This window comes from Sapajus apella, unplaced genomic scaffold, assembly GCF_009761245.1.
Source record: "Sapajus apella isolate SASKATOON/1434 unplaced genomic scaffold, GSC_monkey_1.0 scaffold14, whole genome shotgun sequence".
NCBI lineage: Eukaryota > Metazoa > Chordata > Mammalia > Primates > Cebidae > Sapajus > Sapajus apella.
This window is the reverse complement of record NW_022436954.1, coordinates 10234059-10254123: the sequence shown is the minus strand read 5'-3', so window position 1 is coordinate 10254123 and position 20065 is coordinate 10234059. Positions and strand designations below refer to the sequence as shown.

The 20065-nt window shown below is 54.4% G+C and overlaps 1 protein-coding gene across 4 annotated transcripts in view; it reads left to right on the top strand.

Annotated features, from left to right (window-relative positions):
* Positions 1 to 10390, top strand: part of CD6 (CD6 molecule) — a 53681-nt gene extending 43291 nt beyond the window's left edge. Inside the window, exons 6-13 of one of the 4 annotated variants that reach the window (XM_032283262.1) lie at positions 781 to 846; positions 3143 to 3283; positions 3652 to 3750; positions 5438 to 5560; positions 7205 to 7276; positions 7485 to 7739; positions 8019 to 8120; positions 9268 to 10390. In XM_032283262.1, coding sequence (XP_032139153.1) covers positions 781 to 846; positions 3143 to 3283; positions 3652 to 3750; positions 5438 to 5560; positions 7205 to 7276; positions 7485 to 7739; positions 8019 to 8120; positions 9268 to 9332 — 923 coding nt within the window. In that variant the 3' untranslated portion in view covers positions 9333 to 10390. Of the gene's footprint in view, positions 1 to 780; positions 847 to 3142; positions 3284 to 3651; positions 3751 to 5437; positions 5561 to 7204; positions 7277 to 7484; positions 7740 to 8015; positions 8121 to 9267 lie in introns of all 4 variants that reach the window. The other 3 variants (XM_032283261.1, XM_032283264.1, XM_032283263.1) reach the window with 3 other exon arrangements.
* Positions 10391 to 20065: the final 9675 nt, after the last annotated feature.

Genomic DNA, 20065 nt, shown 5'->3' with positions numbered 1-20065 from the left:
TATGTGCTGGGCATTGCTGAGCACTCAGTAGCTCTTATCTCAGCTAAGCCTCTTACCCACTCTAAGCTGGGTTCCACCATACTTCACCAAATCTAAGATGGCGTTGTTAATAAGTCGCACCATTATTATTTTATGTACCATAAAGAACAAACACTGCCAAAATAAACCGCCCAGCATAATGATCAAGGCCACGATCCCAATTTCAGACGTGTTAAAGTTGGAAAAAATGAGTGTTCTACCTGAAGAAGCACGATATTTGCATTCTTACGGCATTCAGACACCTGGTTACAAATTCGGGCTCTGCCATTCACAAGCAAGGAGGCTTCTGACAGTGTGGATGCTGAGACAGCTGGGAAACCCGATTCTATCTGCCGAGGGACTTTTAAGCTCCTTTCTTTGTGAGCATACCTACCCAACGGGAATGCCGATTACAATAATGAAGATCATGTCAGCTCTTCATCTTCCTAGGCTGCTTAAGAACAAACTGAAGCTGATGGAAAGGGGATTTGTGGTCTGCAGTAGCTTACACAGAAAGAAGGGATAATTCTATTAGCCCTTTATTCTAACCAAAGAGCCTTCCCAGCATTTAATCCCTGAGTTCCTCCTTACTGTCGGGGGAGGGAGGTAGGGAGGTAAGCTTCCCTAGCCACATGCCCCTGATGGGAGCACAAGCCTAGTTCTGAGTCACTTGTCTGTCCCGTTCAGTTTCTAACCCAAGGCCTGGCACACAGTAGGTGCTCAGTAGCAGGCACTGAGTGACTGGGTGGTGCTTTCTCACAGCCTCCCGGAGTTTGCGCAATCTGTCTATTCCCGAAGTCCCTGCAAGTGTTCAGCCAGTCACCATAGGTAAGTGTTGCTGGGCACTATGCAGTTCCCCAGAAGCTTAAGTGTGTGTGTGTGTGTGTGTGTGTGTGTGTGTGTGTGTGTGCGCGCGCATCTGTGCGGGGGTGAGGAATGGTTTGGTCCCCATCCCCCACCTCCAGCCAATGGACTTGCCTCCCCGGTCTCTCTGGGCACTTTCTGCTCCTTCTATATCCCCTCTTTGCCAAGTCAGCCCACAGCGCACTGAGTCCTGATACTTACTGGACAGAAGGCCATTCCTCCACTTTCCTGTGAGCTCCTGGAGAAGGAAAGAGCTGAAGAAAGTTGATACCACCTCGAGCAGGGGGTCGGAGGTCAGGGGGCGGCGGGGGGAGGGTGAATTTGGCCCTTCCCGGTATTGGGAATGCTGGCACACGACCCTGTGTTTATAACGGCCCAGACACGGGGCCTAGTGCCTTATTACCAATATTTTCCAACCCTTTAATCCCTCTGCAGCCAAATGGGAGAGGTCTCATTATAATCCTTACATCAAGAAAGGGGCTGCGGCTCCGAGGCTGAAGTCACAGCTGGTGACTGCTGGCCAGAATTGACAAGCAAGGCTCTGAATTTCAGATCGGTTCTTGCTCGACTCCCTAGCTGTGTGTAGCTTGGCCAGCATCGGGGCAGACTCCCAGGATTCCAGTCCCAGCCGTGCCGCTTGCTAGCTGTGTGCCGTTGGGAAACTCTGAACCTCCCTGAGCCTCAGACTCCTCAATTATAAAATGGAGGTGACTAGCCTACAGTACCTTCCTCCTAGCATTGCTGTGAGGCTCCAGTGAATTAATTTTTGTAAAACACTTAGAACAGAGCCTCGAAGACAGTAAGAACTGTCTGAAGGTCTGCTGTTGTGAGTATTTAGTTCAGGCCTAGAGCCCTTTGCAGTCCTGGGATACCCACAGGGCCGGCCCAGACTCCCTTGCTCTGCCTCCTGGCTCTGCCATCTTCTCTCAGACACCCCAGAGGCAGTGAACAGGGGCTCAGGGAGGGAGCACAGAGGCCCTAGCAATAGAGGACAGCACAGAGATGAAATGAAATGCTCCAACTGCACACACCGCCGAGCAAGCTCCTGCCAGACCCGCAGGCAACCTGCACACGATCTCTCTAACTGAGGTCAGGATGGGGATCCACCTGAGCCCCGAAGGGCAAAGAGTGAAGCCGAAGAGAGATCTGGGGACCACGCCCCAGCCTGGGGCCCAGCAGCAGCCACAGCCCTCTGGACCCAGGTTCACGGGCCTCGCATGGCCAGCTTCACGGGTCTCCCAAGGCCAGGTTCACAAGCCTCGCACGGCCGCAGCACCCAGCCTCACTCCCACATCTGCTTCCTGCTGCTAGATTCAGCTCCCATCCTGGCCCTAACTTCCCCATTTGCAGACAGAAAGGGGAGAGAGGAGAAAATGAAGGCAAGGAGAGGGTTCTCTCCCAGGGGAAGCAGACACCGCCCCCGGCAAGGCAGTCTGGATATCCCCCTCCCCATTGCTGTCACCACTTGCCATCTAGCCATATGGTCTGCTCACTCCGGGCATCCTCCTCACTGCCCCCTGTACCCATCTTTCTGCTTTGCATTCTTTTAAGCAGAGGGGAGGCTGAGGCAGGGGGAAGGCAAGAAGTCACCCCAGGGCGGGCTGCAGGGGTGGAAGACCCTGAATCCCAGACCCCACTCCAGTCCTCATGGAGGGAATGTCTAGTGGGAAGAAGGGCGGTCCCAGGCACAGCTGATGGTCTGTTCACTGCCAGAGGTGGCTCAGAGTCACTGTCTCTGAGAAGTCAGCCTAGGTCTTCCCCGCAGAGAATGAGGTGCCTTTTGTAGGGCCTCACGCCCCCACTGTCGATGCTCAAACCTCCATCACAGCAGGTGCCTCACCATATTGGATTGGGTTACTTATTGACCTCTCCACTAGACAGAGCCCCTAAGGCCTGTGATACTGTTGTCATGTGTGTAGCCCCGGGGCCGAGTGCCAGGCGCACAGCGGTACTCAATAATTGTCTATTGAGCAAAGACTAAATACTGAAGAGCTAGCAGACAGATAGATCTCTGCAGCCTGGTGGCCAGGGTTGTTTTTCAGGCAGTAATTCATTTAATCAATTACTCATGCATTCAATATGCATTTATTGAGCACCTACTATATACCACACACTTAAAAGCAGATGGGAAAAACTGGGAAAGGAAGCGAGGAGGAAGATAGGATGAAAAGGTAAGTAGATCAGCTATACAGAGAATGAAAAGGCAAGAAGGGTGAGTGCCCATTCCTCTTTCTTCCTGAATTGGAATTCTTGTTTCCAGAATCTTCTGTGACAGTGAAAATAGAGAACACGGACTCTCGGGAGCTAATGCTCCTCATCCCTTGCATTGTTCTGGGAATTCTCCTCCTTGGCTCCCTCATCTCCATAGCCTTCATCCTCTTGAGAATTAAAGGAAAATATGGTAAGTGCAAGGTTCTGGGAGCCACAGCCATCCCAGGGGGATGTGGAGCCTTGGCAGAACCCCAGCAGCAGTGGTGTGGTCCAGCAATGGCCACCCATCCCTAGCCCTGGGGAGTTCCCCATCATGGGAAGGATTTTCCCAGCAAGCCCAGCAGACATGGAACCACCATCTTGGAGGACCAGACTCTGTGCGTGCGTGCGTGCGTGCGTGCGTGCGTGCGTGTGTGTGTGTGTGTGTGTGTGCATGTACACTCCTGCTAGTGTTGGGGAATGAGGAGGGTGGTATCTTGATAAGAACAGATCAGAACCAGGTAGACTGGGAGAGGGCAAAAAAATGACTTGTAGAATTTCTGCCTCCCCTTCCCTCAGCCCTCCCCGTAATGGTGAACCACCAGCACCTACCCACCACCATCCCAGCAGGGAGCAATAGCTATCAAGCGGTCCCCATCACCATCCCCAAAGAAGAAGGTAGGATGTCCCCCATCCTTGGTGCGGGAGGGCTGGGGAGGACAGGAAGGGTGTACTTTCTGGAAGGTCAGCACTGCTTAGGTCAAAGCAGTACACAGCTAGAGATGAGATCGGGGCCAGCCCACTCACAGCCCTGCAACCCTGAGCAGGCTCAAGTCGTTCCTGGATGTTGATGGGCAATGACCTTCCAGTTCAGTCACGCTAGAACTCCAGAGTTTTCAGTTCTGGACAAATACAGACTAAGGACATTATAGATCTTGGTTCTCAGAGGAAAGCTCTGTTCTGCTTTGCTCTGATAGTTGGCTGGTAGGCTTGTGATATCATCATCCCTTTCAGTGTCCTGCCCAATCAGCCTTGCGAAGCCTCATCAAGATTCTTCTAGAATATGGTTTTATTTCATATTTTCTGAGCAAAAAAAAAAAAAAAATTGGGGCCATTGGCAGTGGCTCACACCTATAGTCCCAATACTTTGGGAGTCTGAAGCAGGCGGATCACTTGAGGTCAGGAGTTCGAGACCAGCCTGGCCAACATGGCAAAACCCTGTCTCTACTAAAAATGCAAAAATTAGCCAGATGTGGTGGCACACACCTATAATCCTAGCTACTGGGGAGGCTAAAGCTGGAGAATCACTTGAACCCAGGAAGCGGAGGTTGCAGTGAGCAAAGATCATGCCACTGTACTCCAGCCTGGGTGACAGAGCAAGTCTCTGTCTCAAAAAAAAAAAAAAAAAAAAAAAACAAACCTGGGTCAGTCACTCGTCCTTTATGATATATGGATTTATACCTCTTGAAAGTCTTGCAGAGGAATTTGAGTTGAATCAACTTGCATTATGAATATATTCAATCACCTTTATCGGAAGGAGTTCAATGACATAAAAACCAATACCAAACTCAGCCAAATGTTATAAATATCCTTTGCACAGAGTGTCCATATATTTGAGAAGAGACTGTGAATACAGCATCTAGCACAAGGCTTAGCACAGAGCAGGTGCTCACTGAATAGTACAGTCTAGAGCCGGCTCTGGGCAAGGTAAGAACCTGTCTGCACCTCAGCTCCCTCCAAGGTAAAATGGGGATAACGGTGTACCTACTTCACAGAGTTCTCATGAGATAATATTTATAAATGTTAGTATAGTGCCTCGCATATAATAAGTACTGTGTTAAGTGTTTGCTAAATAAATGTTTAATTCTCCATATTGGAAGTGGATGAAGCGAGCCTCGAAAATCCAGACTGGGTGGTTTGTACAAGATGGGGTACCCAGGCCAGGCATGGTGGTGCACGCCTGTAGTCCCCACACTTTGGGAGGCCAAGGCAGATGGATTGCTTGAGCCCAGGAGTTTGAGACCAGCCTGGGCAACGTGGTGAAAACCTGTCTCTGCAAAAAAATTCAAAAATTATCTGGGTTGGTGGCGCACGCCTGTGGTCCCAGCTACTTGGGAGGCTGAGGTGGGAGGATGATCTGAGCCCAGGAGATCAAGGCTGCAGTGAGCTGTGATGGCACCACTGCACTCCAGCCTGGACAACAGAGTGAGATCCTGCCCCTCCCCCCGCCACCAAAAAAAAGGCTGCTTGGTGCTCCCCTGCCACTCTGCCTCTCATCTCTGACATGAGACACACTTTCTACCGTCTCTCCCTATGCCTTCCCACCTGCCACTTTGCCATGCCCCGACTCTGTTCTCTCCCCCAGTTTCCACGCTGCCCATCCAGGTCCAGGCCCCGCGCCCTGAGGACTCAGACTCCGGCTCAGACTCAGACTACGAGCACTATGACTTCAGCGCCCAGCCTCCTGTGGCCCTGACCACCTTCTACAGTGAGTGCCTAGCCGGGCTCCCAAGGGCCCACCTGCCTGAATCAGGGAGGGGACCCAGCTGGCCAGGGGACCATCAGTAGTCCTGCCTCGTAACCCCTGTATGACGTGGGCAGAATCCCCCAGTGACCCACTGGATTGACAGTAAATGGCCCTACATCGACGTTTTCAAAGTACTCTGTGACCTTGGAGTCGCTTGATGTCTCAGGTCATCTCCACTCTGACCTCTGTCTCTCCCATGTTTGTCTCTGGCCATGTAGGGTCTTAAGACGAGGCCTTTGACATTCACCTAAAGGTGGTTCTCTGTGCGAGAGACGGAGGCTCAGTTGGCAGGGGTTCTTACACGCCCTGTACCCCTCCGTGCTCCATCCTGCCCTGTCTGACCCCGTCAGCCCCGCCCATTCCCCACCTCCACTGTCACGCCAGCTTGTGCCTCATAGCCAGCTGGTCCAGCTTTTGTCTTTGCCTTCTGGGGATAGGAAGAGGAAAGATAAGGCTGAAGGTAGGGCCCAAGAATGCTGGGAGGTTGGAATAGACCACAGCGTCCCACACCCTATTGTGGGTCATTTGGGAGCTTGTCAAAAACTCCCGAGCCTCCCCCCCCACACCTAACGTATCAGTCAGGATGAGAGCTCTGCTGTGTGGGACAGAAGGCTCCAAATGACAGTGTCCTAAGAAATTGTCAAGGGCCCAGTCCCCTTCTTTCTTGCTGCTGTGCAGTCCCTAAGGTGTCGCCCTCATTTACGTGGTCCAGAATGGCTCACCTCCATGTCCACATTCCAGGGAAGGGTAAGGGAAAGACGGGATGCTGGAGATGGCCCTGGCATTCCCACTCACAACCCAGCACCCAGAACGGAAACCCCCTAGCTGCAAGAGAGGTGGGGAAACAAAGCCTCTGTCCTGGGCAGCTGTGTCCCGATAAAAGCCTGAGTGGACACTGGAGAACAGACAGCTGTCCCTGCCCCGCCTGCTAACCCAGGGCTTCTGGGGGTGGGACACGGATGATTCCACTTCTCCTGGCCCATGGACCGGTGTTTGGGAGCCACAGGGATGAAATATCTGTCAAACGTGAGATTCTGAGTCCAGGCGTGTAAGATGCAAGACTGAGAGTCCACGGTACTGTAACGTAGAGACTCAAAGTCAGCCGCACCAGGTTCAAAAGAGCTGACTCCAGATCCCAGACACTCCTGCTCTCAAGGCCCTATAAATCTCTATCTGATTCTGAAACTTGAAGGTGCCACAGAGCCTGTGATACAGTGATTCCAGACCATCTGGGTTTCACTCTGGGAAGGCTTCTTGAAGGGGCAAATACATGTCTTTCTCCTGCCCAGAGCTACCAGGTCGCAAGGACAGAACTCAGACTCTTGTTATCCCTCTAAGTAGCAGGAGGGACAGCTGGGGCTGGGGGCTGAGGGGTTCTGGCCCCAGGCTAGTTAAACACGTTGGCCCTCGATTGAGACGCGGGGTCTGCTGGATGAGGATTTGAACCTGGGATGTGAAGGGAAACACTAAGCCCTCTCGGCGTCTGGAGTTTTCCTCCCACCCCGTTCAGCATCCCCAGCCCCAAGGAAATCCAGCCCCTTCTCCAGGCTCCTAAAGTGATGAGGTTGAGCCTTCACCCCTCCCCGCTGCCACCTCTGCTTGCAGATTCCCAGCGGCATCGGGTGACAGATGAGGAGGTCCAGCAGAGCAGGTTCCAGATGCCACCCTTGGAGGAAGGTGAGTCAGGCTGCGGAGGGGTGTGAATGGCAGCCCTGCCTCCAGACAGTAGCTCAGCTCGCCTTGAAACTTTCCAGCAGGAACCTCCCACAAGGAGTCTTTCCTGACTTTATCAAATCCCACAGGCAGTAAGTGCTTTCTGAAGTCTGACTTAAAGCCCTCTTGCTGCATTGCTTCTTTCGTCACCATTCTCCCTTTCCTGGCTTAGGGCTTGAAGAGTTGCATGCCTCCCATGTCCTAGCTGCCAACCCTGGACACTGCATTACACACCCGCCACCCCTGGGCCCTCAGCATCACCCGAGGGGCAACAGCGAGTCGAGCACCTCTTCCGGGGAGGATTACTGCAATAGTCCCACAAGCAAGCCGCCCCCATGGAACCCCCAGGCATTTTCTCCAGAGAGGCATTCCTTCCCAGAGCAGCCCCCAAACTTGGAGCTTGCTGGCACCCAGACAGCCTTTTCAGGTAAGCTGCACCTCCCCCATCCCCCATCCCATAGCCAGCCTAGCTGGAGGGGGCATAAAGCTGGGAGCCCTGAGCCAGGCTGAGGTTGGACTCTCCCCAGTTCCGCAGCCACTCGCTGTGTGCCCTTGAACAAGCCTCCTCCCATCTCTGGGCCTTCCCTTTGTCATTTGTCAAGCTGAGGACTTGGCTCTCAGGAGTGGCTTGGGCCCCCCCAGCTCTGGCACTTGCAAAGTGACTGTGTGCTGCCAGAGGGTGACCGGCCCTGGGGGTTTCCAGCAGGGCCCTCGGCTGATGACACCTCCAGCACCTCGTCGGGGGAGTGGTACCAGAACTTCCAGCCGCCACCCCAGCCCCCTTCGGAGGAGCAGTTTGGCTGTCCAGGTGTCAAAATCCGGGGAAGGGATTTGGGAGTGGGACAGAGAGGGACTGGGGAGTGGATGAGTGGGGAACTGTTGGATGTATTAGCTCAAGGGGAAAAGGAGAAAGGAAGGGGAGAAAAGAAGGAGAGCAACTTTTTTTTTGAGATGGAGTCTCGCTCTGTTGCGAGGCTGGAGTGCAGTGGTGCCATCTCTACTCCCTGCAACCTCCGACTCCCGGGTTCAAGCGATTCTCTTGTCTCGGCCTCCCGAGTAGCTGGGACTACAGGCGTGCGCCACCATGCCCAGCTAATTTTCGTATTTTCAGTAGAGACGGGGTTTCACCATGTTGGCCAGGATGGTCTTGATCTCCTGACCACCTCGGCCTCCTAAAGTGCTGGGATTACAGGCGTGAACCACCATGCCCAGCTGGAAAAGTAACTTTTTAAAAAACAAAGCAAGGCAGGCGTGGTAGCTCAAGCCTGTAATCCCAGCACAAGGCAGGAGGATTGCTTGAGGCCGGGAGTTTAAGACTAGCCCCGGGAACACAGCAAGACCCAGTCTCTACGAAACTAAAACCTAGCCGAGCGTGGTAGCACGTGCCATAGTCCCAGCTACTCAGGAGGCTGGGTGGGGAGAATCATGTGAGCGCAGGAGATCCCGGCTGCAGTGAGCTGTGATGGTGTCACTGCAGATCGTGCCACTGCAGGGTCAGAGCGAGACCCTCCCTCTATAGGAAAATGAAAACAAGCACAATAAGAATATGAAGAGGTGGGGAAACGGATAAACGGATGTGGACGGGGTGGAGAAATATTCAAACAGGCTGCTTTGATAAGAACTGAGCTCCCTGTTAGTGGAGGCATTCAAGCAGAAGCAGCTGGTTGGCCCCTTGGGGGAGACTGTGGTAGCAGATGGGCTCCCAGCATTCAGACGTCTACCACACCGTGCAGTGTGTGCCATCGTGGAGACCACAGCCCTGAACCAGACAGATGAGGCTCTGCCCTCAGTGCTGATGCTTTAGCCAGGGACGTGGCCGGAAGCAATAGGACAAGACGGCTTCATGCCGCATCACGTGGGGAGAGTGATGTGGAGCCAGCCCACTCAGCTCCGTCCCGTGGGGCAGCAGGGGCAGGAACTGAGCCTCCCATTAACCTGGGCCTCTGTGCCCACAGGGTCCCCCAGCCCTCAGCCTGACTCCACCGACAACGATGACTATGATGACATCGGCGCAGCCTAGACCGAGGCCAGCTAAGGCTCCTGGGGCAGCTGCCACCCTCTGGCCTCCTGCTCTACCTACCCCCTTTCCCTTCCCCCACCCTCCCACATCACCTCCCCATGGAGCTGAGAGGCCTCCCTTGGAGAGATGGAAGGAAAGTTACACCTTGTACCCCTCAGTCTCCATCCGTCAAGCCGAACCTGCTGGCAAAGCCCTCCCCAGGCCCCAGACAGCGGCCCCAAACAGCAGCCTCAGGAGGATGCTGCCTCCAAGAGGTGTGAGCCCTCTGTCTTGGGGATGAACAAGCAGAGTCCGGCCTCCCTCTGGGCAGCTGGTGGGAGGGTTGGGGAGCTGGACTGGCTGACGCTGGAGGCCTCTTCCAAACCTCAGGTGTGCAGCGCTTTGATTCCCTGCGTCTCTGACACTTCAGGGCCCAGAGGTCCTGGGAGGGGCAGAACTGGGCCTCCATGCCAGCGCTGCTGCAGGAGGGCTCACGTGCTAGGGGCTGCTGGGCTGTTGTCACTGATAGGTGGCTGCTGGGGATGGGGCAGCACACCAGGCATCCCAGGCTCTGCTCCGGGTGGTAACTGCACCTGGGCAAGGAATATAGCCTTCCTGGGCACAATGAGCTGACAATGACAGGTTGACTGTGTACCCCCAACCAAGGAGCTGGGGCCCAAGGCCTGTCCTGCCCCAGAGACACTCCACATCCACCAGGGGCACAGACAGTTCTGCAGTGACCGTCCCTGGACAGTCATATTCTGAGCTTCCTATGGTTTACAAAGAGGGTTGCAGCCCAGTCCCACCACTGACCCCAGAGATAGGGGCCCAGTCCCCATGGGGGCAGGAGCATAGAGATGTCTTCCAGGAAGGGGCTCAGAAGCTGCACTAAGCCCTGAGTCCCCATGTGTCTCCTTGAAGTGATGAGGATGCTCCCGGGATGAATGTGTGAATATTCAGTGTTGCGCCCAGAGCTGCAAACGTCTCCATGCAGCCCCCAGAGAAAGGCCCACGGACTCAGGCCAGGCTTGGGTGTACTGTTCTGAGTGTCCTGAGATTAAACTGAATTGCTGAATGAACCCAGGGTGTGGAATGACAATTTCTTAAACCTCATAGAACCCAGGCTGCATGTGTGTGTGCATGTGTGTGTGGCATGTGCGTACGTGTGCATGTGTGCATGAGTGGCATGTGTGTATGTGTGTGGCATATGTGTGCACGTGTGTGTGGCATGTGCATACATGTGTACGTGTGGCATGTGTATATGTGTGTGCGTATGTGTGTGGCAAGTGTGCACATGTGTGCGTGTGTGTGCGTGTGTGGCATGTGCACACATATATGCTTGTGGGGGCATGTGCATACATGTGTGTGGCATGTGTGTACATGTATGCGTGCATGTGTGTATGTGTGGCACGTGCATACATGTGTGCTTGTGTGTGACATGTACATGCCTGCGTGCATGTGTGTGGCATGTGTGTATATGTACGTGTGTGTGGCATGTGCATACATGTGTGCGTGTGTGGGGGCATATGTTGGATACAAATGAGACAAAGAGTTGAGCTCAAATCCTTTATTTGAGAAGTGATCCCAGGGAGCAGCGGTAAGAAAATGAGAAAGGAGGAAGAAAGGAAGACAATGTTCATGAACAGGTTGCTGTTGTGGGCAGCAGGGCTCAGTGGAGCTGGGGTCCTCGGACCTCTGAGAGATACACCTCAGAACTGTCCCACCAAGGGGGCAGGGGGCTGGGATATTGACCCACCATCCCTGCCTGTCATCAGTTGAGGAGCATTAACCCCCAGCCCCAGCACTACCGAACTGTCTGTGAGTGAGCTGAGCACACTCCTGTGTCCAGAGAAAGCCACAGGCAGAGGCTCAGAGGCACATGCTATAAGGAGCCATCTTCCATAGGAATGGTCCAAGAGGAGCAGCAACAGCAAGGGCTACATGTGCAGAGTATGTGTGTGTGCGCATGCGTGTGTGTGTGTGCGCATGTGTGTGTGCATGCATGCGTGTGCATGTGTGTGTGAGGCCAGGTTGGGGCAATGGTGGGGGCAATTCTATCTGTTTAGGTGGAAATGCCAGGGAAACTGGAAAACCCCCTGTGGCTCAGCACTGTGAAAAACTCTGGGGAGGCCGGGCACAGTGGCTCACGCCTGTAATTCCAGCACTTTGGGAGGCCAAGGCAGGAGGATCACTTTAGCCCAGGAGTTCAAGACGAGCCTGGGCAACGTAGTGAGACCCTGTCTCTACCAAAAAAAAAAAAAAAAAGAAAAAGAAAAAGCTAAAATTCATCCAGGTGTGGTGGTGAACACCTGTAGTCCCAGCTACTAGGGAGGCTGAAGCAGGGAGGTGGCTTGAGCCCAGGAATCTGAGGCTGCAGAGAGCCACGATCACATCACTGCACTCCAGCCTGGTTGACAGAGTAAGACTCTATCTCGAAAACATTTTTTTAATATTGGGGATAGTATTTTTTTAAACAACTGGTCTGCTCCGCACCAGCCCTGGGCTCAGCGGCAGGGGTTACGGCGCGGAATGCGTTCCCACCTGAGATCCCCAAAGCTTCAAAGGTAGGATAATTCCAGGGAGTTTTATGCTTAGAGTTGCCTGGCAAAGGATTGCACCACCCCAGAAGGCGCTGCGGATGAGGCTGGTGGAGCTGGAGGAGACTGGAGCGGCCCCGAACAAAGGAATCGGCTTTTCCTCCAGTCCTCTGCCCACTCTAGGCTGTGACTCTAGCCCTGCAGCCATGGTCAGTGCCCAGCTCTGCCTGCGAGGTGAGGGTTGGGGCTCAGGTTTTCGCCCCGCCCTCCCCGAGCGGCGGGTGATGAAGGAGGCGGGGCTGTGGGGCTGGGTGGGCCCTGCTTTCCATTCACCTGTCCCAGAGGTGGAGAGAAAGCCGCGCTCCCCGGGACAACCGTCACAGGATGTGGTTGGCAGTGATGGGCCCCCTCCTCGGGCCCTCTGAACCCTCCCCAGGGTGGCGGGGGATTCCTAGGGGCGGAGCCACTGCTGGGGTGGGTGGGGCAGACTGAGCGGCAGGGGGCTTGTGAAAGCCTGGGTTCAACTCCCCACTCCCCCCCTCCTGGCTGTGTGGCCTCAGGCAAACCACTTAACATCTCTGAGCCTTTGTTTGCTGTACATTGGTCCCTAGTAGGTATGGGCAGAAGTGGGTAACTCACAGGTGGTGGTGAGGGTTAGAGGCTCGGCAACAAATCCTCCCTGTCATTGGTAGGTTAATGCCTGCAGGTGGGAGCGCTGCTTTAAAGGAGAAAGGGGGTGGGGGGGCGCGGAGACACTCAGCAGTTCCTGGGGTCTTCAGTGCGTTGGTGCTGGGGGCGGGGCGGGGCAAGAGTTGGGGGAACGTGGCGAATGTCTCATCCCACTCTCATTTCACAGGTGAGGACACTGAGACCTGGAGGGATGGGGGAAAGGACCTGTCTAAGGTCATTGAGAGTTAGTAGTAACACAATTACATCCTTCCCCACTCCGTGCCCACCCCAGCTCAGACAGGGAAATGGCAATGCCTTCTGAGTCCCCCCTATTTCTCCAACCTCCCCAGAGCTGCCTCTCTCACCCCAACACTCCCACCCAGGGCCCCCCACAGTCTCAGAGAAATTGGGAAGGTCTGCCCTAGCCCTGGCCAGCCTGGAGACACGAGTCACACACAGCAGAAGGGCTGATCCCAGATGGCCTCCATCTCTGCGCCTCCCGGGGACTCGGACCTGGGAGCTGCTCCTTATTGAGCCGACATGTGCCAGGCCTGTGCTGGGACTGGGAAAGCCGAGATGAATGACAGCCAGGCTCTGACCTGAGGGAGCGCCAGCCTGGCAGGGAAGTCACAAACATAAGCAGGTGGCTTCCCCTCCACTCCTAGGAGACCTCAGGTTATCATACCCCTGAAGGATCTAGGAGAGGAAACACAAAGAGGCTGGATGGACTTGGCAGCTGAACCCAGCGGTTCCAGAAACATTGGCTTGGGGGGGAAGGGCTGTGTCCCGGCATGGAAGCACCGCCCAAATTTGACTGACAGCTTTGCAAGCAGGGAGAGAGTGACGCACAGGGACCACCTGGGAAGCTGGAGCCTGATCAGGGTTGCAGAGAATGAACAGGGGTGAACCACAGACATGGAGAGGAAAGGGCATTCCAGGCCGAGGGAATGACACAAGCGAAAACAGAGCATGCAGCTGAACGGCTTGTGAGGTCAAGGGGGGGTCCAGCTTGAGAAGAGATGAGGCTGGGGACAGTCAAGTCTCACACCAACCCCATTTCATTCATGGGTGTGAAAATTGAGGCCCAGAGAGGTTGAGTAAAATGCCATGGTCACACAGCTATACAGTGACAGTGCTGGGACTTAAATACAGCCTGGCTTCAGAGTCTGAGCGTTAACCATGGCTCTTCCATGTCCCAGTGCCACCACAGCCAGTCGGCTGGGCATTACCAGAGCCCCAGCCTAGCATCTGGAGACACCAGCCTGTCCGCCCACCAACACCATAGGCACCAGCTGCATCCCAGGATACCGGGTGCGGGAATGGAAAATCATCACTACCGGGGCACCATTATAGAGCTGGCTCTGTGCTGAGCTCTGGGAGGCACAGGAAGGAATGAAGCCTGGCCCTTGCCCTTGGGGAGTTTACAGTATCTGGGGCAGACAGGGAACAATAACGTCTGTCCATCACCATGGTGATGATGAGGGTGGGTAGCATTTACCATGTGCCAGCCATGTGTCCTTCCTTACAATCCTCCTAAGGGCTTCTGCCCTAATTTGTAAACAGGGCAACTGAAGCCCAGAGAGTTTAGGCGACTAGCAAGAAACCACACAGCTTGGCAGGTAGCACAACTTTTCCACCTAACCCCAAATCCCCAGTGTGGAAACACCAGGCTGTGAGGGCTCATCATGAGCACGTTTAACCCACATGAACTCACGTGTAGGCTCAGAAGCAAAGAGAAAGGCAATGGGCAACCCAGCCCCTACTTCCCGTGGTGAACAAACGCCCAGGAGCGACAGACAGGAGCTGGGGACCCTCTGTTCCCTCAGATCCTGAAAACTGTTCACCCTGTGGTTGCCTTGCCACACTGGATTAGATTTTAGCTCTTGTGGATTCATTTTTCATACATGGTGGGCCTGAAACAAAGCCCACCACTTCAACAGGCTGCCCCAATGCTGTGTGGGAAACATTGGGGTTGGGGCCAGAGCAGAGCAGACTCACATACAGGCATCTTCCCAAGGAGTGTTCTTTCCCTTCCTATAGTCCCTCTCTCCTTCTCCGCCTTCCCCTCCCTCCCTCCTCTCCCCCTCCCTCCCCCACCTCATTCCCTCCCTCCCTTTCTTCCTTCCTTTCTCCCTCCTTCCCTCCCTCCCTTCTTCCCTCCCTCCCTCCCTTCCTCCCTCCCTCCCTTCATTCCTTCCTCCCTCCTTCCTCCCTCCCTTCCTTCCTTTTCTCTCTCTTTTCTTTCTTTTTTCTTTTTTGAGATGGGGTCTTGCTCTGTCACCCAGGCTGGAGTGCAATGGTACGATCTCGGCTCACTGCAACCTCCACCTCCCAGGTTCAAGCAATTCTCCTGCCTCAGCCTCCCAAGTAGCTGGGACTACAGGCACATGTCACCATCCCCAACTCATTTTTGTATTGTTAGTGGAAATAGGGTTTCATCATGTCGGCCAGGCTGGTCTTGAACTCCTGACCTTAAGTGATCCACCCAACTCCGCCTCCCAAAGTGTTGAGATTACAGGCGTGAGCCACCGCGTCCGGCCCTTTCTTTTTTTAAATGGGAAATACCTTAACATCATTAAAACTCCAACGACATGAATTCCTACATTCAAATCTTCTCCCCCATCCACCTGCTCCTTCCTCCCCACTCGGCCCACCCCAGGTAAACACAATTGTTTCTCTGATGTAGAAACAAGCAGATGTGAACCCCCCTTGGTGTCTTATCCTTTCTTATACTGAAACGATGTCCAGGCACCCTCTTGGGTTCCTTGCTTTCTTTTTACTTGGCCAGTATCCCAGAGAACTTTCCTAAGGGAAGAGTGATGTTACCTGTATTTGAGTTTTCTCCCATAAGCTGTCCAAGCAGATAACCTCTGCCTCGTGTGAGACTCCACCACACTGCTACAGAGGCAATGTGGACAGAGAGGAAGAAACCACCAACTCTGCCAAGGTATATTGGGAAAAGCATGACAAAAGAGGGAACAATCAAGCCGGCCATTGAAGGATGTGTAGGAGTTTGCTGGATGGAAGAGTGAAGGATGTTCTCAGTAGCAACATGTGCAAATATGGTGCATGCTGCCTGAAGCCTGGGGGAAAGGGGTGCACCGGTGGTAAAGACCCTGGGGAGTGTCTTCAAAGGTCTTGTGTAACTTGACCCCCAGCAGGGCGTTGGTCATTGTCTTAGCAGTGCGGGAGTCGTAGGGGGCAGTTTCTAAGGCAGGGAAGTGATCGATGAGAGGGATGCTCTAGAAAGGTAACTGCTATGAAGTGGAGGGAGGTTTCATGGGGCTGGGACCTGGAGGGAGGGAGGCCAGTGGGGAGGTGGCCGGCACTGGGAGGTGGAGAAGAGGGAACGAGCTGGAGAAGGATTCAGGACTTGGAGAGTGATCACAGAGCTGGAAGATGATTTTCCGACACAGCGGCCTCCAGCCATGACGAAAATATGACAGTGGCATTAATGAGAGCGTCAACTCCTGAGTGCACACTCAGCCCGTGCGTTGGGCACTGTTCTGAGCATACTACAGGCACGGACTCATTTGTGCTCTCCACAGCGCCAGGAGGAACCAGCATCGCCCCCATCTTATAACTGAGGAAGCTGGGGCCTGAGAAGGTTCAGAGTTTTTCCCAGGGCTGTCAGCCGCTCACGGTGTGGCCAGTCCCTGGCTGCCCCTGCACAACCTCCTCCTTTCCACATGAAGGGATCATCCACGCCAAAGGCTCACTTCTGTGTCTCCCAATGCCCCACTGGAGCAATACACAGTTCTTCAGGCCCCACAATTAATTGGCATCCTCCAGACATCTGAGAGTGGCCGAGGGGACCAGGCCAGGAGCAGGCTCTGGCAGGATTATCCCACCAGGGCCTGCGTGGACGTGGCTTGGAGGCTCCAAGGCTGCTCCCAGCAAGCACAGGTGCAGGCTTTCATTCCTCGGCAGGGCATCGCCTGCTGGCCCCTAACCTTCTCTCCTGGAAGCCTCACCTCCGAGGTGCACCTGTCCGCCCCCACCCCTCCCTATCGCCCCCTCTGCGGTTTCTACTTCCGCCCCTCTCAAAGACCCTCTGGACGTGCTGGTGAACAGACGGAGTGGCTGGAGCCCATGTGGCCGCCTGGCGTGGACCTCTCTTGGTCGCCGCCCCAGGACCCTGTCCTCACTTCATGAGGATGGGATGGAGTCTCTGGAGCAGGAGGAGCAGGGGAGCCCCAGGGAAGGGCCGGGTTGAAAGAAGCCTCAATGGAAAGTTCATCTCCCACCACATCCTTCAGCTGTTTACCAGTTTGACGGAGTTCAGGCATCCTGACATGAAAAGAGGCTCACCTCTCACCAGCATCATCGAGGAAGGACCGAAATAGCAACAAAGGAAGACAAAGGAGCAGGGTGGGGTGGGGGCGGGGAGGAGAGAGAGTCGTGAGATGGAGAGGAAAGGAGGAAGACAGAGGGAGGAGCGGTGTGTCTGAGCAGACAGTGGAAGGCAGGCACAGCCAGACAAAGCCTGCGTCTTCCCTGGCCCTGAACCCGCACAGCCGCACCTTGCACCTTACGTTGTGACCTCAGTTAATTCTCAAAACCTCCCAGAGCCTGAAGCTCTCCTAATGTCTGTTCCCTTCCCTGTGAGGAAAGTGAAGCCCAGAGACGTCTTGGAACTAGTTCAAGGTCACCCAGCTAGGAGGAGGGGAGCCAGATTCCCAGCCAGCCAGTGCAGCTACCGCAGGGCGAGCAGGAGGGAGGAGAGGAGAGAAGATGGAAAGGTGATAGGCTGGGGGTGGCGGAGAGAGTGGGGGTGGGGCGGGAGGCCACGACACATTCTTTCCTGAGGAAGGATCCCCCACCCCCTCTGCAGAGGACCCCAGCCAGCCCTATCCTGGCCGAGGCAGGTGCCCCCTCCCTGGCCCCCTTCCCCCAGCCCCTCCCACCTGCCCAGCCACCCACCAAGTGCAGGAGGAGGGGGAGGGAAGGGAGTGGTTCCCAGGCCCATGAGCTCTGCCTGAGATTCATTTTCCTTCAAGCCCCCTCCTCACAAACAGCCCCTCAGTCTGCAGGGTCTCCTGCCCTTCTCCCGCCCCTGGCTGAGCCTGGCCAGGCACACACTCACTGCCTCCCCTCTGTCGTTCCACATGGCAGGGAGAGAAAATGATCCTGGTCCAGACACTCATAAGCACATTCCCCTCCTGGGGCCTCCAGGCCACACACACGGCTCTCCCCAGAAATGCCAGCATTGGGCCCATGGGGCTCCGCTTCCCTCCCATGGCCTCCCCTCTGGGGTGACCATCCCTCCCTCCAGGCCTCCCTCTCTGCCCTCGTTTCAAGGCAGGTGAAGGCTGTTCTTCTCTGAGGATGAGATGCTGAAATAACTGGGGTCAGTAGCCCCCCAGCTTTCCTGGATAGCCAGGACGCAGCAGTACCCTTTACCGCACGCTCTGAGAGTCACCCTCACCTCCTGTGGCCAGTGCCCTGACTTCCCGCAGTCTGCTCTGCATTTGTGCCCTCGCCTGTACCCCCCCACCTTCTCGGCACCCTGAAGAGTAGGTGGGTGCATCCTGCATGCAGTAGGAAAGATGGGCACACGCTAGGGAAGCACAGCAGCCCCAGACACACTCCTGTCCCTGCAGGACCCTCTCAGCTCATGCCACGCTCACCCTCTGGCAAGAACAACCCCCCTGCAAGAGAGCTCTTCTGTGGTCCAGGGCCAGACAAGGCCACCCACTGCGGCCTTCTGTCCCCAGGCCACCTCCCCTGGGGACAGTTAGTGCAGGGCTGGAAGCAGCCAAGTCCTCCTGCTAACGTCAAAGCCCCTCTGGCTGTGGCATTAACCCTGGAGCTATGCCCAGTAAAAACCCCAAGACCTCCTCCCTTACTTCCTGTTCCAGGCTCTTCTGTCCCCCTCTTCTGCCCAGGCTCAAGTCTTCCTACTGCTCTGTCAAGGTTTCTTCTTCACTCCTAAATTTATGGCTTGTTTTTTCTTTCTTTTCTTACTCATTTGTTTTTAGAGACAGGGTCTTGCTCTGTTGCCCAGGATGGAGGGCAGTGCTACAATCATAGCTCACTACAGACTTGACCTCCCAAGCTCAATCAACCCTCCTACCCCAAGCTCCCAAGTAGCCGGGACTATAGGCACGCACCACCACTCCTGGCTAATTCTTTCTTTCTTTTCTTTTCTTTCTTTCTTTCTTTCTTTCTTTTTTCTTTCTCTTTCTTTCTTGCCTTCCTTCTCCTTCCTTCCCTCCTTCCTTCCTTCCCTCCCTCCCTCCTTCCTTCCTTCCTCCCTTCTTCCCTCCCTCCTTCCTTCCTCCCTCCCTCCCTCCCTTCCTTCCTCCCTCCCTCTCTTGCTTTCTCTCTCTTTCTTTCTTTTGACATGAGGCCTCACCATGTTGTCCAGGCTAGTCCCAAACTCCTGGGCACAAGTGATCCTCCCACCTCAGCCTCCCATAGTGCTGAGATTACAGGCATGAGCCACCGCGCGCGGCCTGCCTGTTCTTTCACTGAGCCACATTTGGGAGTTGCACGCACCTTGCACCCACCCAAAAGCATGCCTTCCTCCCAGCACCTCACTAGTGTCTGGTAGAGAGCCCAGAACCCTGCCTCTGCCTCCGAGAGCGAGCTCCCTGCTCACAGTCTGGGACAGCCTTGTGTCACCACTTTACTGACTGTTCTTGACCTAGTGACCCAAGACCTGACCATCCCAGTGGGATGAAGCCCCAGGGGCAGAATGAATTTGATTTAAGGCAGCATTTCTCAAAACTGTAATCCACGTACATCTTCAGAATGTTTGCTTTATCTGTAGACCATTTGTTCTTTGGGTCACTAGATAGTTTTTCTTTAAGTGGACTCACCTCTTTAAAACTTAAATTTATTTAAAAAGGAATCGTTAGACATCTTACAAAATATCTGGCAGATACTTTTCAAAAATGCCAATGTCGCACAATACAAGACTCAAGAACTGTTTCAGACGAAAAGTGTCAAAGAGACATCCCGACCGCATGCAAGACATGGGTGTTTGTTGTTGGTGGTGTTGTTTGCCATGAAGGACATTACCAGGACAGGCAGTGAAACAGGAAGGAGACCTATCGATTACAGAGTGACATCAGGGTTACTTTCCTGATTCCAAAAAGGGTACTATGCTTATGTAACAAAGTAGTCTTGTTTTAGGAAATACACAGTGGAGTACTGACACATTTAGAGGTAAGAGAGGCCGGGCGCGGTGGCTCAGGCCTGTAATCTCAGCACTTTAGGAGGCCAAGATGGGCGGATCACCTGAGGTCAGGAGTTCAAGACCAGCCTGGCCAATATGGTGAAACCACGTCTCTACTAAAAATACAAAAATTAGCCAGGCGTGGTGGGAGGTGCCTGTAATCCCAGCACTTTGGCAGACTGAGGTAGGAGAATCGCTTGAACCTGGAAGGTGGAGGTTGCAGTGAGCCGAGACCATGCCATTGCACTCCAGCCTGGGTGACAAGAATGAAACTCCATTGCAAAAAAGAGATGAAAGAACAGCATACTTTTAAATAGTTCAGAAAAAAAAAAAATTGTGTGTGTGTGTATGTGTGTGTGTGTGTG